The 20,150-nt window shown below is 33.5% G+C and overlaps 1 protein-coding gene and 1 long non-coding RNA gene across 2 annotated transcripts; one reads left to right on the top strand and one right to left on the bottom strand.

Moving 5' to 3' along the window:
- The first annotated feature begins 383 nt into the window (after positions 1-383).
- Positions 384-2,928, top strand: LOC135951182 (BUD13 homolog). The gene has a single exon (XM_065500817.1). It carries the CDS (start codon positions 477-479, stop codon positions 2,823-2,825), a length of 2,349 nt encoding a protein of 782 aa, XP_065356889.1. The 5' UTR covers positions 384-476; the 3' UTR covers positions 2,826-2,928.
- Positions 2,929-4,223: 1,295 nt separating this feature from the next.
- On the bottom strand, positions 4,224-4,937 carry LOC135949162 (uncharacterized). Its single transcript, XR_010575854.1, has 2 exons — positions 4,669-4,937; positions 4,224-4,616 (listed from the first exon to the last, which is right to left on the bottom strand). It is a non-coding gene; the product is annotated as an uncharacterized LOC135949162 (long non-coding RNA).
- Positions 4,938-20,150: the final 15,213 nt, after the last annotated feature.

The following is a 20,150-nucleotide window of genomic DNA, read 5'->3' as shown; positions in this document are numbered from 1 at the left end:
CAACAAGCTGTTGAGGAATTACCCAATTTTTAAGGTATTTTAGTTGAAACAATCAAAAATTTACAATTTATTTATTAAGATTACACTAAAACACTTGATAAACTAATTTATAGTTTAAATTGAATTAATTTATTAGCAAAAAACCACTTTAAACTAAACTTTGCTAAACTTTTCACTTACAAGATGGCCATTTTTTTAAGAATGACAAAAAACTACCGTTTCTAACAACATTTCAAGTATAACAGTACTCTGTTAATAACATTTAACAGGGTTGCATTAATCACCATACAATTCTTACTGACCAACACTAATTCGTTCTTACTCTACAGTGAATGGCAGAAAAAGAAGAAGCTTGATTTTGACATTTCTTTTAATTGAGCGTGTGTGTGTTTTATTTTTACACACAACAAACGTTTTTCCAGCAAATTTTTCTTTAATTTTATTATTTTTTCTAATAAAATCGTAATAATATAATAATGGCTTCGCATTCAGTAACAAAAATTGATCAAAAAGAATATCTTAAAAAGTATTTATCTGGTGATAAAGGGAAGAAGAAGAAAAAAGACAAGAAACATAAAAAGTCCTCATCGTCTGCTGTGAAAGTTAAAATTATCGATGATGATATAAATAATTTGGATAATGGTCAAGAAATTGATGAAGAATTGCTGCTGACCGGCGATGATGCTCCCCAGATAGTTGGTGAATATATAGAGGAAATGCCCAGCGATAGTAAAGTGCCAAAATGGAAAAGTATTGTTATAAAAGATGAACCTGAAGATGACAGGATAGACGTTGGACAAAAGGAATCAGATTTATGGGGACGCAAAGCAGGTTTAGTTAAAATAAAACAAGAAAAACGTTCAAATAGATCGCCGGATAACTCTCCGCCTAGGAGAAAAGATCGGAAACGTAAGTCATCTTCTTCAAGTCCCCCAAGAAAATCGAAAAGTGATAAATCGCCCTCAAGACGTAGAAAACATGAGCAATCCCCAGAACGAAGACATAAAATCAAAATTGAACCACAATCACCACCCTATAGAAAACGAGAACAGTCTCCTGCTAAAAGGCAAAGTAGAGCAGATTCATGTGATCACTCACCACCAAGACGAAGAAAAAATTCTAATCAATCGCCGCCACGAAGAGGCAAGAGTCCAGCAAGAAGAGAGAGAAAAAGATCGCCCGATCAATCCCCGCCAAGAAAAGGTAAGAGTCCTGCTAGAAACAATAGAAGACGTTCACACGAAAATTCACCACAGCGGCGCAGAAGAAATTCCGATGAATCACCGCCTAGAAGACAGAAAAGTCCGACTAGAAATGAGAGAAAAAGATCACCCGAGCAATCGCCGCCAAGAAGAGGTAAAAGTCCAGCTAGAAACAATGGAAAACGCACTCCCGATAATTCACCACAGCGTCGCAGAAGAAATTCTGATCAGACGCCACCAAGAAGACAGAAAAGTCCGCCTAGAAATGAGAGAAAAAGATCGCCCGATCAATCACCACCAAGAAGAGGTAAAAGTCCAGCTAGAAAATGTTCACCCAATAATTCACCACCGCGGCGCAGAAGAAATTCTGATCAATCACCGCCAAGAAGACAGAAAAGTCCTGCTAGAAATGAGAGAAAAAAATCGCCCAATCAATCAACACCACCACCAAGAAGGGGTAAAAGTCCAACTCCTCCAACTAGAAGAAGAAATTCCGATCAATCACCACCACGTCGTAGAAAAGATTCAGATCAAACACCACCTAGAAGATTTAAAAAACCAGATCAATCTCCACCTAGACGGAGAAAAGACTCGGATCAATCTCCCCCAAGAAAAGCAAGAAATTTCGCAGACCAATCACCACCTCGTAAAAGCAGAAATTCACCACAAAGATCAAGAAGACAAACACCCGATCAATCACCCACCAGAAAAACACGAAGATCACCCGATCACTCACCTCCACGCAGAAAACGAAATTCTGATCAATCACCGCCCAGGAAAAATAGAAATTCCCCTTTGCGATCCAGAAAACGTTCACCTGATCAATCACCATTACGATCACGTAAAAACTCTCCCCCCACACGCATAAAAAGAGAAAAACTTTCACAAAGCCTATCACCTCCACCACCAGTGCCGCCACCACGACGCTCCCGATGGGAAAAGCAAGAATCAGAAAAAAGTCTTTCACCGCCACCCACCCACAAGCCAAAACCTGGAAAGACTTTAGAAGGTAAAAAAGCCGGCTTACAAGATGCCCAGTCTCTGCAAAAAGAAACCCTAGAAAGACGTAAACAAGAAGATGTACTCTTTCAGAAAATGTCCTCAGATGTATCGGGACGCAATGCCGAGGTACAAGTACGTTCAACCGGTCGCAAGGGCCGGCGAGCACGAGAAGCGGCCGAAGAAGATCCCGAAGAGCGCAAACGTAAAGAAGAACACGAAGAAAAGAAAAAACACCTGTACGATCGTTGGGGCAAGGGTCTCAAACAAATCGAGGATCACAAAAATCGTATGCTCGAGCACGAGCATGAGAGTAGTAAGCCTTTGGCGCGCTACTCCAATGATGAGGATCTCGAACGTCATCTCAAAGAGCAGGAAAGAGCTGAAGATCCCATGCTGCAGTATATGCGTCAGAAACGCCAGGAAAAAGAAAAACAATCGGGCAAACCGCAAATGCCTAGTTATGAGGGAGCATTTCCCGAAAATCGTTTTGGCATACGTCCCGGCTATCGGTGGGATGGTGTAGACCGTTCGAATGGTTTTGAAAAGAAATACTTTGCTGTACAAAGTGAAAAGCGAGCACGACAGGATGAAGCCTATAAGTATAGTGTGGAAGATATGTAATGTAGGTTTATGTTTAGTATGTTTATTATTTAAGGTACTTTTTTTTATTTTATAGTTTACAAAGATTTGTGAATTTGTAAAAAAAATAAAATTTTAAATAACATATATTTGCATTAAATTTTGAAAAATGACTAGTGATCTAGTTTTGAGTATAAAGATCATGGAAACTGGTTTATAATAACAGGCTATGCACTTTCTTTGGCTGTTGCAAACGTTCTAAAGATTTTTCCTAATATCAACTTCAACTAGACTATGACTAGACTATGACTAGACTATGACTAGACTATGACTAGACTATGACTAGACTATGACTAGACTATGACTAGACTATGACTAGACTATGACTAGACTATGACTAGACTATGACTAGACTATGACTAGACTATGACTAGACTATGACTAGACTATGACTAGACTATGACTAGACTATGACTAGACTATGACTAGACTATGACTAGACTATGACTAGACTATGACTAGACTATGACTAGACTATGACTAGACTATGACTAGACTATGACTAGACTATGACTAGACTATGACTAGACTATGACTAGACTATGACTAGACTATGACTAGACTATGACTAGACTATGACTAGACTATGACTAGACTATGACTAGACTATGACTAGACTATGACTAGACTATGACTAGACTATGACTAGACTATGACCAGACTATGACCAGACTATGACTAGACTATGACTTGACTAGACTGTGACTAGACTATGAATAGACTATAACTAGACTATGACTAGACTATGACTAGACTATGACTAGACTATGACTAGACTATGACTAGACTATGACTAGACTATGACTAGACTATGACTAGACTATGACTAGACTATGACTAGACTATGACTAGACTATGACTAGACTATGACTAGACTATGACTAGATTATGACTAGACTATGACTAGACTATGACTAGACTATGACTAGACTATGACTAGACTATGACTAGACTATGACTAGACTATGACTAGACTATGACTAGACTATGACTAGACTATGACTAGACTATGACTAGACTATGACTAGACTATGACTAGACTATGACTAGACTATGACTAGACTATGACTAGACTATGACTAGACTATGACTAGACTATGACTAGACTATGACCAGACTATGACCAGACTATGACTAGACTATGACTTGACTAGACTGTGACTAGACTATGAATAGACTATAACTAGACTATGACTAGACTAATGACTTGACAATGACTAGACTATAAAGGCATTTAGAATCACCGTGACTTCATAAACATTTGAGAGCAACTTTGTTGATATTTATGTTGTTTACTGGTAGATAATCCATTATGTTCGAGCCCCGGATGTCAAGCCACTGGCCTGCAACCATTTTTAATTAATTGAGTACAAAACGCGATTATAATATTCAATGTTTAATTAAGGAGAATATATATTTTTATTATATCACTTTTCTTTCTTTTCTTTTCATTATTTTATTTTGTTTCTTTTCCTTTAATCTAGATTTTGTTTCAACAGCCCGCACGGCTTCTACAAAAACATTCTGTAGGTTATTCAGTTCCTTGGCCGAGCACTCAACAAATGAATAGGCATTTAGTTGTTCCTTTAAAAAAACCGCTTCATCTATAGTTACGCATTCTTCGGGATTCGATCGGCACAGATCCAATCTAGTGCCCACTAGAACAACAGGTGTATTTTTGGTATATTTACGAATTTTGGGCCACCATCTATTTGTGATAGCTTCAAAGGTATCGCGATTGTTGATGGAATAACACAAAAGAAAACAACTGGCCTAAAATAAATGATATTAATGGAAAGGTTTTCTTAGTAATTAATTTACTTACATTTCTATAAAATATGCGTCTTAAACGCTCATATTCCTGTGCACCTTTAGTATCCACCAAACTCAAACAGTATTCCTTTCCATCAACTTTTATCAGGCAGTCATAACGGTGGCAAATTGTTGGAGTAAAGTCTTCTTTGAATATATCTTTTATGTAGGTTCTCCAGAGACAAGTCTTTCCCACATTTTCATTACCCAGTATGTTGATAATTAAATGATTCAAACTCTTCGCCATATTTTTATTAATTGTTTTAGAAAAGTTTACAAATATCGCTAATGCTCTAAGAAATTTCAAAATATTTACACAACTTCTTAACTAATATTTAGTTTTTTATGCAAATACCGATTAATAAATTATTAAATCTTCTGTAGAATTTTACAGAAAATTACTTTATTGAACGAGACTTTATGTACCAATAGTAAACCTACGATTAACTCATGAGTATTTTATCAATTTATTAATAAACCATTGCATTGTTCTTCAAGTATATTTAGTATCTTCTGAAACCGCAAAATTGTATATAGAAAATTAGCCTCTCATTACATTCCGTTACTTTTCAATTGTATAAGTTCGTACAATTCGAGGTACTTAAATGATTTTGAGAGGCATGGGACCATGTTACATTTTACCCTAAATATTACCCTATAGTGAGGTTAGAGGGGCCTTATTGAGATCATTGTAAAAAAGTTTTAAAAATTTGTCGTAATTTTGGTAAGAAAATCGCTATTTAATTGTTTTGATGTAATTTTTTTCCAAGAATTTTCTTTGGAGCCAAATAGTTTACATATTTCGAAAGGATATTTCAATTTTTATAAAAAGTTAAAAATTGTAAAGTTTTCAGGAGACACAAATATCAAAATCAAATTAAATTTTATCTCTTAACCATTCCGTTAATGAATTCATTAAGAATTAATTCATAGGCTTAATTCCTTACTACTTTCAAACGTATTGAATTCATTCCTTTCATAATTCTTTCTTTGACACGGAAGACAAAGATCGTCTAGGGCCTAGACAAAAGAGTTTGAAGGCCTAGAATTGTAGGCATTACATTGGGAGCTACTCAATCAGCAATTTCAAAATGTTTGCGAGCAGCAGGATTCATCCAAAAGCAGGGAAATTGGGTTCCATACGATTTGAAGGCGAGAAACCTTGAAAGACGATTTTGCAAGTCCAAAATTATGCTTGAACGCTATAAAAGAAAATAGTTTTTGTATCGAATCGTTACTTGCGTTGAAAAATGGATTCATTACGATTATCCGAAGCATAAGAGATCGTATTTGAAGCCCGCCCAACCAGCCGAATCGACACCAAAGTCAAATATCCATAACGCTAAGGTAATGCTCTGTATTTGGTCGGGCCACCAAAGCTTCTGAAATCTAGCCAGACCATCACAGGAAACCTATACCGAACGCAACTCATTCGTTTTAAGCGAGCATTGGCCGATAAATGCCCAGAATATGCGGTCAGACATGAAACCGTAAGACCCCTTTCACACTAGGCAATCTAGTTGCGCAAGTCTCCTGCCCTACAACAAAACATCATGCTAAATTTTCTTCTCCTTAACCCGACATTGCCTCTGACATCTACAAACACAAGAGACTTGCGCAACTAAATTGCTAAGTGTGAAAGGGGTCTAATATTCCATCTTGAAAACTATTTAGTTTGGCTTTATTGTCCAGACCTTGCCCCGTTAGACTACTATTTGTAGGGATCGAAGGAGAACGCTCTCTCTGGATTACGCTTCACTTTAGAACAGAGTATCCGATATGGCTTAATTCGTTCTTGGCCTCAAAATATGAGCAGTTTTCTTTTGAGTTCAGAAAGATTGGAAAAGTTTATATCAAATAATGGCCAGTACTTTGAATAAATTTATTTTGTACAGTCATTTGAAAAATCAAGCAATTTTAAGTTCTATAACCAATATGTACCAAAATCTTTCTACCAACTTTTGTGAGGATCGGTCCGTAATTGAACCTATCCGCCCCCACCCATATAACACCTATAACAGAAAAAATATTTTATTGTGAAGAAAAAGATTGACTTAGTTAGCACTTTTGCATACTGATTTAGTATTTCGAATAGGACTTCATTAATTTTCTTATAAAATTTCCTCATGACTTTTAAAGTTTAAGTTTGTTACTTGATTAACAGACTCTGTTGTCACTAAAGTAGCTGTGAAAGGGCTATGGAACCAAAATAATTGATGTCAGTAGTCGATATGATAATAAATTTCAAAATTGTCCAATATTTGCTTAAACAAATTTTGAATTTACGTTGTTCGATTAAAATTAAATGAATTAAATAAAAATTTATACGAACTTGAAGCGATTATTGTATTTAAAAACGTTGTTAAAATGAATTCCATTTCATTGAGATGATAAATTTGACATTTTGACAAAAAAAAAATTGGACTTGGCTCATTTGCATATTTATTTTGTATTTTGAAGAAGACATAACACATTTTCTTGCAGAATTTCCTCTTTACTATTACAATTTTAATTCTATTATTTCATTTACACGCTCTATTGTCACTAAAGTAGCTTTCAATGGGCTTTGGAACCAGATTAATTGATATCAGCAGTCGATATGATAATAAATTTCAAAATTATCCAATATTTGCTTAAACAAATTTATTTCCACAACAAATTTATTTCAACAAATACTCAATTCCATTTGATTGAGATGATAAATTTATAATTTTGAGAGAAAAAATGGACTTAGCTCTTTTGCATATTTATTATGTATTTTGAAGAAGACTTAACAGATTTTCTTGCAGAAATTCCTCTTTACTATTATAATTTTAATTCTGTTATTTCATTTACACGCTCTATTGTCACTAAAGTAGCTTTCAATGGGCTTTGGAACCAGATTAATTGATATCAGCAGTCGATATGATAATAAATTTAAAAATTATCCAATATTTGCTTAAACAAATTTCGGATTTACGTTGTTCGATTAAAATTAAATGAATTAACTAAAAATTAATAAGAACTTGAAGCGATTATTTTATTTAAAAACGTTAAATGAATTCCATTTCATGGAGATGATAAATTTGACATTTTGACAAAAACAAATTGGACTTAGCTCTTTTGCATATTCATTTTGTATTTTGAAGAAGACTTAACGGATTTTCCTGCAGAATTTCCTCTTTACTATTACAATTTTAATTCTGTTATTTCATTTACAGTCTCTATTGTCTCTAAAGTTGCTCTCAATGGGCTTTGGAACCAGATTAATTTATATCAGTTTCAAAATTATTCTAAATTATCCTATAAATTCATACAAAATTTATGATTTATGTTTTTTTTTTTTGTTAAAATTAAATTAATAAACTAATAATTAAAACAATTTTGAAGCAATTATATATAAAAAAACGTTGTTAAACTCAGTTCCATTTAAATGAGAAGAAAAAAATGGACTTAACACTTTTGCATATTACAGTATAACAACGAGAAAAAACGAAATAATTGTAGGCCCCGATTACCGTTTACAACAGATGTGTTTAGTGTTGTATTTTTTAAAATGCAAATGTAAATCATGATCGCATTTTAAAAAATACAACAAGGTGGCGCAAAAGTAATCCTATCAGAAAATGCTATAAATTTTGCGATTGGCCCCTAATGTCAGTTCTGTTTTGACATTTGTGTAGTAAACACATGCGAAATACACGTTAATAAACAATGTTACGCTACACTGCTCCAGAACGCGGAATATTGCTGACTATTTATTTGACCAATAATCGGTCAAGAGGAAGATGATTTTTCATCAAAAATAATCATGAGTGATGAGGCCCATTTCCATGTTAGCGGGTACGTAAATAAGCAAAATTTACGCTTCTGGGGCACTGAAAATCCGCGTGTAACCCACGAAGAGCCATTACACCAGCTCAAAGTCACTGTATATGGTGTGCTGTTTTCGCTGGAGGAGTCATCGGACCTTTTCTTCTTCGAAGACGTCGCGGGTTCTTTTTGCCGCAACTTGATGAATTGAGATTGGAAAACATGTGGTTCCAACAGGACGGTGCAACGGCACACACTGCACGTGCCACAACCGATATGCTGAAGGATACATTTCCCGGGCTCCTAATCTCCCGTTTTGGCGATTTGCACTGGCCAGCAAGATCGCCTGATTTGACCGCTCCAGACTTCTTTTTGAAGTTGCGGGTTTATGTCAACAAGCCTCAGACTCTTGCTGCCCTTAAAGACAATATCCGTCAAGAATGTGAGGACCTATCGCCGGAAGTTTTGGCCAAAGTTATGGAAAATGCCATACAAAGGGCTCAAATGACAATCAATTGTGGCGGCGGCCATTTACAAGACATCATATTCTCGACTTGATGTAAAAAAATTAAAAGACCAAATAAAAATAATCCACAAGAAGAATCAACATTTTTAATAATTTTTTTAATTACAGCCAAAAAACATCGAAAGTTTACTTTTGCGCCACCATGTACAACTGTTGTAAACGGTAATAGGGGCAGTAAACAGTTTAAAAGCTAGCAGTGTATTTTTACTTATTCTTACGTTTTGCTTTCAAATCTCAATTGTCATGAAAAGTGTAATTGAAACGTTTGGCCAATAACATAATGAGCCCAAGGTTGAAATCCATCACATTTTAAAGCTTCAATTGGGGACAAGTTGTGACAGTAATTTAAACAGTCATCAGATTAAAGAAGAGCTGTTGAATTACTTCGTGAAGGAAAGGATTGAATAAATAAGGTTAGCTTGTGACAAGCTGAAGCAAAGGTCCTTTGTTACGAAAGTTGTGAGTGAGAGCTTGGTAAGTTGAATTCTGTATCTTAAATACAAATTTTAAAGGATGATTCTCTTTCCAATTTCTATTTCAGTACATGTTGAAAGACTTTCCGAAAATTTGATAACAGAGAAATTGAACTAAATTCTTCTGGTGGGATGGTATTGGCATTCATTTTAATATGGATTATCATAGCAGATTTTCTCACCCGTAGTAAGTATGTAGTCTTTGTTAATGTTGGGTATCTGTTTAAAAATCTTATAGTTTCATTCGGAAATTCATAATGGGAAGAATAGTCCTCTTCACAAATGTAACCATTCTTTTATTTTATTTCCTCTCTTTTCCCTTAATGTAGATTTTGCAGCTCTTACAGCTTCTACAAAAACATTTTGTAGATTAATCCCTTCCTTGGCCGAGCACTCCACAAATGAATAGGCATTAATTTTTTTCTTTAAACGAAGTCCCTCGGCTGCGGTCACACATTCCTCTGGATTCGCAGTGCCCAAATCCAATCTAGTGCCCACTAGAACTACTGGCGTATTTTTGGCATATTTACTAATTTCAGGCAACCATCTATGCTCAATAGCTTCAAAGGAATAGCGATTGTAGACGGAATAACACAAGAGAAAACAACTGGTCTATAATAAATGATATTAAAGTAAAGTTTTGTTAACATATTTATGTATATTATGGGTAATTTACTTACAGTTGGATAGTACGTGGCTCTTAAATGAGCATATTCCTCGCCACATCCAGTATCCAATAAGCTCAGACTGTATTTCTTTTTATCAACAGTTATCTTGAGGTCAAAACAGTGGAGAAATGTCGGTATAAACTCTTCTTCGTATATGTTGTTTACGTAGGTTTTGCATAGACAAGTTTTGCCCACATTTTCATCACCTATAGTGGTGATATTTAAAGGAATCCGACTTTTCGTCTTGCATATGTACATGTTTGTATCTAAATGAAATGGAAATAGTAGTAAGTATTTATTAACGGATGTAGAAAAGTTTTTATATAAAAATTATGATATAAAAAATTGTAGTTCATTTAAAAATATCGCTGCTTGTACCAAGAAATTTCGAAATATTTACAAAACTACTTAAGATATTTTTAGACTACAATACTGAGTATTAACACTTGTCAAACACTAGATTGTATTAGGTTTTCAAATATTTTTTTTAAATTATAAAAGTATTAATCACATTATAGCCACCTGTAAATATCTTAAGTAATATTAAGTTGTTTTTTATAATTTTCTGAATTTTTTAAAATTAAAATTGTTTTTTTTTTTGTACTTTTTATATGTAAATTATTAAAACTTTTGTAAAATTACAGCGCAAAATTACTTAATTGAACGAGATTTTATATATCATTAGTGTTTGAGTCTTTAACAATTTATTATGAAACCATCAATATATTTTCTATACATAGTATGTTTCAAAACCGCAAATTTGTGTTAATCATCTAAATAAAGCAATTCTATATATTTTTAGGTTAGTGAGCAAAAGTGCTAAGTTCAATTTTTAAGAAAATTAAGTACCTACTTAATATAAAACGTTATAATAAATAAAAATAAAGTGCTTGCTAAATAAAAAGCCTACAAATATTTCGTTTTTTCTCGTTGTTATAATATGGTATAAAGAAGAGCTAAATCCATTTTGTTTAATGCAAATATGCTAAGTCCATTTTAGTCAAAATTCCAAAATTATTATCTCCTTCAAATGGAATTGAGTTATAATACAGTGGTCGACAAAACAATGGAAACTTTTCCAAATATTCCATATGTAGCCCAAAATTTTAAATATTTTTTTAAAATAAAAATTTTTTTTTTAGTATTTTACTTGTATAGTTTTATTTATATAAATTAACTGAAAAACAAACAACATAATTAATTATATTCTGAAAAAAGGGAACAAAATTAAAAATATTCACTATTTCGCTACTGACAAAACAATGGAAACTTTTAAATTTCTGCAAGAAAGAAGTGCAAAACGAAAATAATATTTAAAAGAACGATGTAAAAAGCATCCTGTTTACAGTTATTTTATTTTTAAATTCTGGTAATTTTTCACAATTTCTTTTTCTAAGTTTTTCGCATAATTGCTTTTTTTCAAAGTTAACGAAAATGGCTAAAGTTAAGATTTGTGAAGACTTAAAAAATAAAATAATTAACGATTTTAAAGCTGGTTTAAAACAAAAAAGTATCTGTGACAAATATTCAATAAATAAATCAGCAGTTTCAAAAATTATAAAGAAATTCCGTGAGACCGGTTCTGTAAAAACTTAACATTTAGGTGGAAGACCTTGTAAGACTACTCCTAGACAAGATAATTTAATAGCGAGAGAGTTAAAGAAATTCCCAAAAATAACTCCTCAAGAGGTTGTTAATAGCCTAAAATTAGAAATAAGTACCCGAACAGTTAGTCGCAGGGCAAATGAGGCTGGTCTTGGTTGCTATCGTCCTGTGAAAAAACAACTCATTTCTAAAAAGAACCTTCTGCTCGTCTACAATTTGCCAGGGATCATTTAAACTGGTCGATACAGAAATGGAATACTGTCCGAATCCAAATACAATTTAAGAGGCAGTGATGGAAGAACATTTGTAAGACGACCAAAGGGAAAAAGATTAGATCCAAAGTACACAAATAAGACTGTAAAGTTTGGCGGTGGCAATATTATGGTATGGGGATGTTTTTCAGGGCAAGGTATGGGCCCAATTCATATTATTATAAAGATAACATGACAGGTATAGGATACAGAATCATATTAAACGATGTTATGTATCCATACGCTGAGGAAAAAATGTCCCTAGTTTGGAGATTCCAACACGACAACGACCCGAAACACACCTCTAGGGTTGTAACCGAGTGGTTACAATCCAACGAGGTACGTGTTATGAAGTGGCCTGCCCAAACGCCAGATATCAATCCCATAGAAAATCTATGGGAAATTGTAGATCGTAAAATAATGACCCAAAATTACACCAGAAAGGAAGATTTATCGGAGGCGGTTATAAGGGCATGGCAAAATATTTCAAAGGAGACCATTGACACTTTAATTGGTTCAATGCATTGTCGATGTGTAGCAGTTATAAAAAATAAGGGATACCCAACAAAATATTGAGTTATTGCTAAGTTTAGACCATATTTGTTAAAATAATAACTAAGTTTCCATTGTTTTGTCAATGCCGTAATAAAGAAATCTTTTAATTTTGTTTTCTCATTTTTAGAATTTAATTAATTATGTGCTTTGTTTTTTGTTAAATTAAGTTAATAAAAGTATACAAATAAAATACTACAAAAATGTTAACATTTTTTAAAAAATTATTTCAGATTTTAGGCCACTAATGAAATATTTGGAAAAGTTTCCATTGTTTTGTCAACCATCGTTATCGATATTCATAATTTTATCTTATAAAAATTAATTTAAATAATTGAGTTTATTTAAATCCTCAGAATTTGAAATAGAATATATACCAACTTTGTCAACTTATTTCAAACATTATTCGTAATTTAATTCAGAAATAAAAGCAAATACCGTTACCGCAAAAATACGTTCCCATGACAATTGGATATTCGCACCAGAACGACCGGAATCTCTTTCGGCCAAAGATTGTCATCTCGGCAACAGCTGCATCTATCAGAAGTTTTTTCCCCAGAGATGAACTTTCAACGACAGCAGAGCTGTTACAACAACCGCTAAAATACATTTAAGAAATATGTAATCCAAATTAACGTTACATTTTTACCGTATTGAATCGGTAACCGACCATTATTTTTTTCACCAAACTATTTTTTTATGAAAAATATTTTTGGGATTTTTAAAAACTTTTAGTATTGGTCATTGTTAACTATGACATTTTTCTGGCAACATATACATTCCGAGCCAAAACAACTGCTCATCTTTTGAGGCCAAGAACGAATCAAGCCAATTTCGGATACTCTGTCCTGAAGTGAAGCGTATACCAGAGAGAGCGTTCTGCAAAGTCTACACTATTAGGCGGGTGAGGCAAAACTTCCCAACCACTTCATTCTAAATAGTTTTTAACAGGTATTTAAACTTGTAGCCGAGCATTGTCATGATAGAATATTAGAGTTTCATGTCTGGCCGCATATTCTGGGCGTTTTTCGGCCAATGCTCGCTTTAAACGAATATATTGCGTTCAGTACAGGTTCCCTGTGATGGTCTGGCCAGAATTCATCAACTCATAATACAGAGCATTACCTTAGCGCCATGGATATTTGGCTTTGGTGACGATTCGGCTGTTTGGCCGGGCTTTACATACGATCTCTTATGATTCTGTTCTAAAATGATTTTCATTTATAGCGTTCAAGCAGTATTTCAGGCATACAAAATCGTCTTTCAAGGTCTCTAGGCTTCAATTTGTATGGTAAACTATTTCCCTGCTTCTGGATGAATCCTGCTGCTTGCAAACATTTTGAAATTGTTGCTTGAGTAGCTTCCAGTGATTGTAAAAGCTCTTGTTGAGTTTGATGTCTTAAAATTTAACTTAAAATTCAATTTTCAATGAATTTAAATACGTTTTTTTATTTCCATTCACAATAAAATTAAACGGAATGAAACAGAATCATTGTTTTCAATTCTTCTATTCACTCTGATCCTATTCTATTGAACAACCCTGTTTTAAACTACAGCAGTGTTGTGAATATGCATAAAGAAAACAAAACCAAGAAAAACAACAACAAAATCATTGAGAACAAAACGCAGAGTTACCAACTCTAATAATTTAGAAAAAACACCAAATGATGAAATAAAATTTTAGGAAAATGCTATTTATAATACAAAAATTAATAAAAATATTTAAATATTAGATAAGACTAAACATTTCTATATATGAAATAAACAAAAATTATGGTTATCAAAAGAGATTTTTTTTGTTTCTACAAAAACCTATAAGATTGGCAGCTCTGTTGTAAATATTTTTATTTTCCTTTTGTCTTGTTGTTTTTATTCTTCGTGTCATTCTTGTTGGACAAGTATGTGTTTATAAACGCGTGTTTATTATTAAAAAAACATTTTAAGATTTAACTTAAAAAAAACTATGAAAAGAGTGTTAAAAACTTACAAAAACTAGAAAATATGTGAAAACAAAAGTGCCTTTAACTTTATAAAAGTAATTAAACTTTAAATATTGAGAAATTATTAAGTAAATATCTGCAAAAACTAACAAACAAAGCCACTTTGGTAAGTCTTTGAAAATTGTTCTATATTTTCTAAATTGTCTAATCATTTTGTAGTGTTATTTGAAATTGTATATATTTTCAAGCTAATTTATTAGTTTTTATGAAATTAAAATCAATAAAACGAATTGCTCTTCTTATTGGGTTTTGAACTTGCACTTGAAATGTTTGTTTTTGCTGAATTGTATGTTCAAATTTACAAGGGCATTTATACATCTGGCTGGCATTTGAAGAACAAACAAAAAGAAACAACAGCAACAATAACAAAACCACAAAAAAAGCTCCAAAATATCAACAAGAATGGCAGCCACAGTAGCAACAACAAAACAAAATAATCACAATCAAAACAACCCAGTTGGCCACGTCTTCAAGACATCCCCAATGATGGGTGCATGACAAAGTGGTCGAAGGCAAATGTAGGACAGCCGCAATAAAACGTCGACTTTTTCGAACAAATGTCAGGAAATCGTGGACAACTAAAAGAGAGACTTTGTCGCTCTGTTTGTCGTTTACGAAATAAGATTGAAAAATTCCTCTATATGTTAATAAAAAGATTAAGATTAGAAGATTAATTCCACCATATTATCGTCAACGATTATGTGGGTTACAGGGCCTTCCACTTTGTCGTCAACGACTATTTCAATATCGTAAAATTTGTCGTCAACTATTACATAGGCGACGATTATGTCGGTTACAGTACCGTCCACTTTTGTTTTCAACGACTATTTAGACGACAATATCGAATTAATATTTCCCAAATCGTTCACTTTGTCATCAACGCTTATATGGATGACAAAACTCAACGTTCTGTCGTCAACTATCGTCCTCTACTTTGTAATAAAGTTTCGGAGATGATAAATTATTTTTAAAACAATTGGACTGCAAAAGTGTCTATGCACAGTGGAGAAGTAGGAAATACCAACAATACCAGTTGGTAGATTTCCATCTTTTTACCTCATCTAATTCTTTAGGGATGCAACCAACTGTATTTATCATGGATGTTTGTTTTAATATCTCATTTAATAATTTCGTCGTTACATCTAAATCTATTAAATGCATTGTTTCAATAGAAAATTCAGTAACCATCACCCTATCGCGAATCAATATTTCCCATTTCTCGTTCGTCAACTTTTCACGTGAAAAAATTCCGCATGTTGTGAAATTTTTAGATGGAATTTTGTAAACAACAACTGGATAGTTATAGATGGCGGAGTTAAAATCAACTTTCCATAGTCCCCAAATAACTTATATGATACATCAATATATCGAAAATTCTACAGGTTTGGTTGCTATTTAAAATCGAGAAAATCGGTCCACAAATGGCTGAGATATAAGGAAAAAACCAGGACAACCTCGACTTTTTGGCCTATTTTTGATCTATATCTGGATTATTAAGTCATTAATATAGACAATATGCATAATATAGAAGTTCATTGCGACGATGTATTTAAGGCGATAGTAAGTTGGACCTGCAAGGGGTCAAAATCGTGAAAAATATTTTTTAACCCGAACTTTTTTTTGACCAAAAAAAATTTTTTCTCATAAATAAATTTAAATTTTATATACCCTTCAACTTCGTAGTAAGTTGGACCTACAATGGGTCAATATCGGAAAAAATATTTTTTAACCCGAATTTTTTTTTTCAACAAAAGTTTTTTTTCGCTAAATATTAAAAAAAAAAAAATTGAAAAAACAAAAAAAACAACTTTGGAAAAAAAAATAATTTTGTTTACCTAAAAATATTTAAAATTTTTATTTTGAAATATAATTTGGTAAAAAAAATTAAATTTTTTTTTAAATTTTGTTTACCTAAAAATATTTAAATATTTGTATTTTAAAGTATAATTTAGTGAAGGGTATAAGATTCGGCATAGCCAAATGTAGCTCTCGTAATCGTTTTTATCTATATCTGGATTATCCAATAATAGAGTCGGACCTACAATGGGTAAAAATCGGGAAACATATTTAACCCGAAATTTTTTCACCAAAAAATTTTTTTGTTATAAAATTTCTTTCACTAATAAATTTAAAAAAAAAAAATGAAATTAAATTTTTGAAAAATTAAAAAAAAATTTTGAAACTAAAAATTTTAAAAATTAAAAAAATTTTAAAAACTATTTTTTTTAAATTTTGTTTACCTAAAAATTTTTTAAATTTTTATTTTAAAGTATAATTTGTTGAAGGATATATAAGATTCGGTACATCCGAATATAGCTCTCTTACATGTTAAACATTTCATCTGTTCTTTTTTCACCTTGGATATCAGAATAGACAATAACATGATCTACCCGTTTTCCAACCAGCAAGCATCTGCTAAATCCATGAAATGCATTGTGTCCTACACAACCAATAAGAAAAGTGCTAGCGGGGACGACACAAATGAAAGCCCTTTTACCTCATCTTGTCATCATGTGTGGTTGATAGAAGACAATATTTAAGTTTATATCGCGCTTACTGCCGTCTACAGAGTTAGAGATATGATAACATTATCGCTTATCTTGTCGCCATGTGTGTTTGATGGAAGACAATGCTGAAGACATTATCTAACATCTGGTCTTTAACATAGTCTATAGCAAGATATCAGGCAGGGACATTCGTATATATACTGACAGTCAGGCCCCAATAAAATCTCTGACAAGGGGTGTACACAACATCTAACTTAGTCCTCGATTGACGGGCATCCTTAAATAGTATGGCGAGACATTCAACAGTGGGTACGTGGACACGGAGATATTATAGGCAACAGTGTTGCAAAAGTCAAAAAAAGTCGCCATTATGCCTGACGGAGTCATATAGCCCAATTATGAAAAAAAAATTCCCTGGGAGTTTTTCCCCTTTTTGTTTTTTTAACATAGAATTGGAATAGGAAAAAAACTCCCGGGGAATTTTCTTTCATAATTGGGCTGATAGACTCTGTATGCGGGATTCCTTTATCTACTTGCAAGCTACAAATTAGTAACTTTTACTATGAGCTCGCTCTGACAAGACGGGGATGTGAACCCACTTGTAAGATAACCAGAATAAAATGGCCCGACTAAACCGAGGGGGAGAACATATTTTCTTGGCCAGACACGATAACAATTTAGTAATGTAGTGGCGGTGATAACCGGACACTGCACATTTGGCAACCATGCGAGGAGACTCGACCTGCCCTTTAGCGATTTCAGTAGAAGTTGTCAAAGTGAAGAGGAGGATGAGAGCATTTGTCGTCTTCCTTGTAATTTTTCGGCATTAGGAAATTTACGTTCAACGTTTTTGGGACATTGTTTCTTTAATAGTCTTTCTGAGCTTTCAGTCATGAAGTTAGAGTGCACCAATGCCTTTATTAGGAGTAGCAATTGGTTAATCAAGCCAGACACGGGAATCTCCATGGAGAGACCTGATATCTGTCAATTGACTGGTGCATAACACACTTCTTCTACTACTTTATTCCATCTGACTGCACCCTTCTCTTTTCATTTCTATCTGTCTCTCTTGTTTATCTTTACATTCTGGTAACACAAAGGGACCTATTGATTGGACCCAAGTGAGCTACTCTCTTTCCTATCTCCACCATGCAGCTGCCTGTTAACCTAAAGTAGTCTATAGAAGACAATATTTAAGATGTTGTCGCTGTCATTGTCGCTAATCTTGTCATTAACGAAGATTTCTTACACATCAACGTTAAAGCCAACTTCAGCGACAAGGGGGCAAATTCAAAATTATCTTACATAGTAAATCGCCAAAGACTATCAGCCCAATTATGAATTTGAATAGGAATAATGGGAAAAAACTCCCGGGGTATTTATTTATTCGTAATTGGGCTGAATGTCGTATACGACCATTTGGCCAACTGGGAATGCACTCATACATACAAACGCATACCCAAACAAAATAAAAAACAAGCATCACAACAAAACCCAACAACACATTGAAATGAAACGTGTTCTTGTTCTTTTTTGTTTATTTTTTTTTTTTTTTTTTTCTACATATTCTTTCATAATTTATGCAATAAATGTAGCACGAATAAAATGCTTTTTATTTTGTCTGTCCGCATAATTGTTGTTGAAAACATTTGATGCATTTTATTATACACAGACTTTGGTTTCGTTTCGTACTTGCTTGTTTGTTCCAGTAAACATAAAAACCTGTTTATGCCTGTTTTATTTTTGCAATTTGGCGCGAATGCATAAATATGTAGTTGTTCGCCATTAGTTTGAGGTTAGAAATGGCAAAATAAAATGAAATCAAATCATTGAAGTTGCAAGTTTGAAGGTTGTTGCAGATTAATAATAAATGGAAACGTAGAAAAAATTGTAATTGAAAGACAATAGATAAATGAAATACACTTAATTTTTTCCAGCTTAAACGAAAGCAACAAGGAATATTTAATTTGAGTTATTATATTTTAAAAGAAGGAGATGTCCCAGACTTTTCAATGAGACTAAAATATCAAGCGACTGATCATCTTATAAGTCGTCATTGAATAAATTCAAAAATCTGGTCAGAATGCAAAGCGAAAGTCATGAAGGGATTTTTGGTGGCATCGAAAGATCCTCCGGGACTAGTCGCTTGCGTAAGATTGTATCTAAATTTCCAACCGTTCAAGGTTACATCCATAAACAGGATGGTGCTCATAGACACTCATTTTCCAAGACGCCTGCCGGTAACTACGTCTTATAAAACCCAACCGTATAGTCGGACTTCATCCTCAATTGAGATTAATGAGTATAATTTACATTGGGAACTTTGATCCATAAAAATCTACTGGCCCGAATAGTATTATACCGGCTGACCTGTAAAACAACGCAGTTCAAATCACACCATGGCTGATAACTATTTATTATGCCTGGGTCTCATGTACCGAATGTAATGTGTCCTTCATCCCGAAACGAACCAAAGTTTCACACACTAAGGCAAATGACTTGAGACCTATGGTAGGCGTTCATATTGTTCAGGTTACGATGATTTTTGTCAAACAACCCGAATGTGAACAAAAGAGCGTAATAGAGCGTAAAAATACACACAATTCATTCAGTTTCTTGATGTTGTTGTGGATATTTTATTTTTTACCCAAAAGAGCACACAAATTAAATGCCTCTTTTTGCCTACCAATGCTTGAGACCGTTAACCCTGGAGAGAATCACTGACACTCACATACGAATGTCGCGACATGTCGGTTGAACAGGAATCCTTATCTACCTCTCAACATGCCTGTATTAAGTTGAGACGACATTTCACTCACTAGTAGGGTACACCGAGAGATCTATCGATTTCATCAATTTCTAGATATAGAAGGAGCCTTCAATAATGTAAAATCTGCAACCATAATATCAGCCCTATTATTCCTTAGGACTTGAACAATCCATTGTAAGGTTCATTATGTACCACCTGAATTATAGGAACATTCGTTCTAAATTGGAACGATAAGTCTTTCACCCTTGTTGCTCAAAAACCCTGGAGAGATTCATTGACACTTACATACGAATGTCGGTTGATCAGGAATCATTACCTCTCAAGATGCCTGTGCCAAGGCAAGATCACTTG

The sequence above is a fragment of the Calliphora vicina genome, chromosome 1, assembly GCF_958450345.1.
Source record: "Calliphora vicina chromosome 1, idCalVici1.1, whole genome shotgun sequence".
In the NCBI taxonomy this organism is placed as follows: Eukaryota; Metazoa; Arthropoda; class Insecta; order Diptera; family Calliphoridae; genus Calliphora; species Calliphora vicina.
The sequence above is the reverse complement of the archived record's forward strand: the minus strand, read 5'-3'. Positions and strand labels throughout refer to the sequence as shown.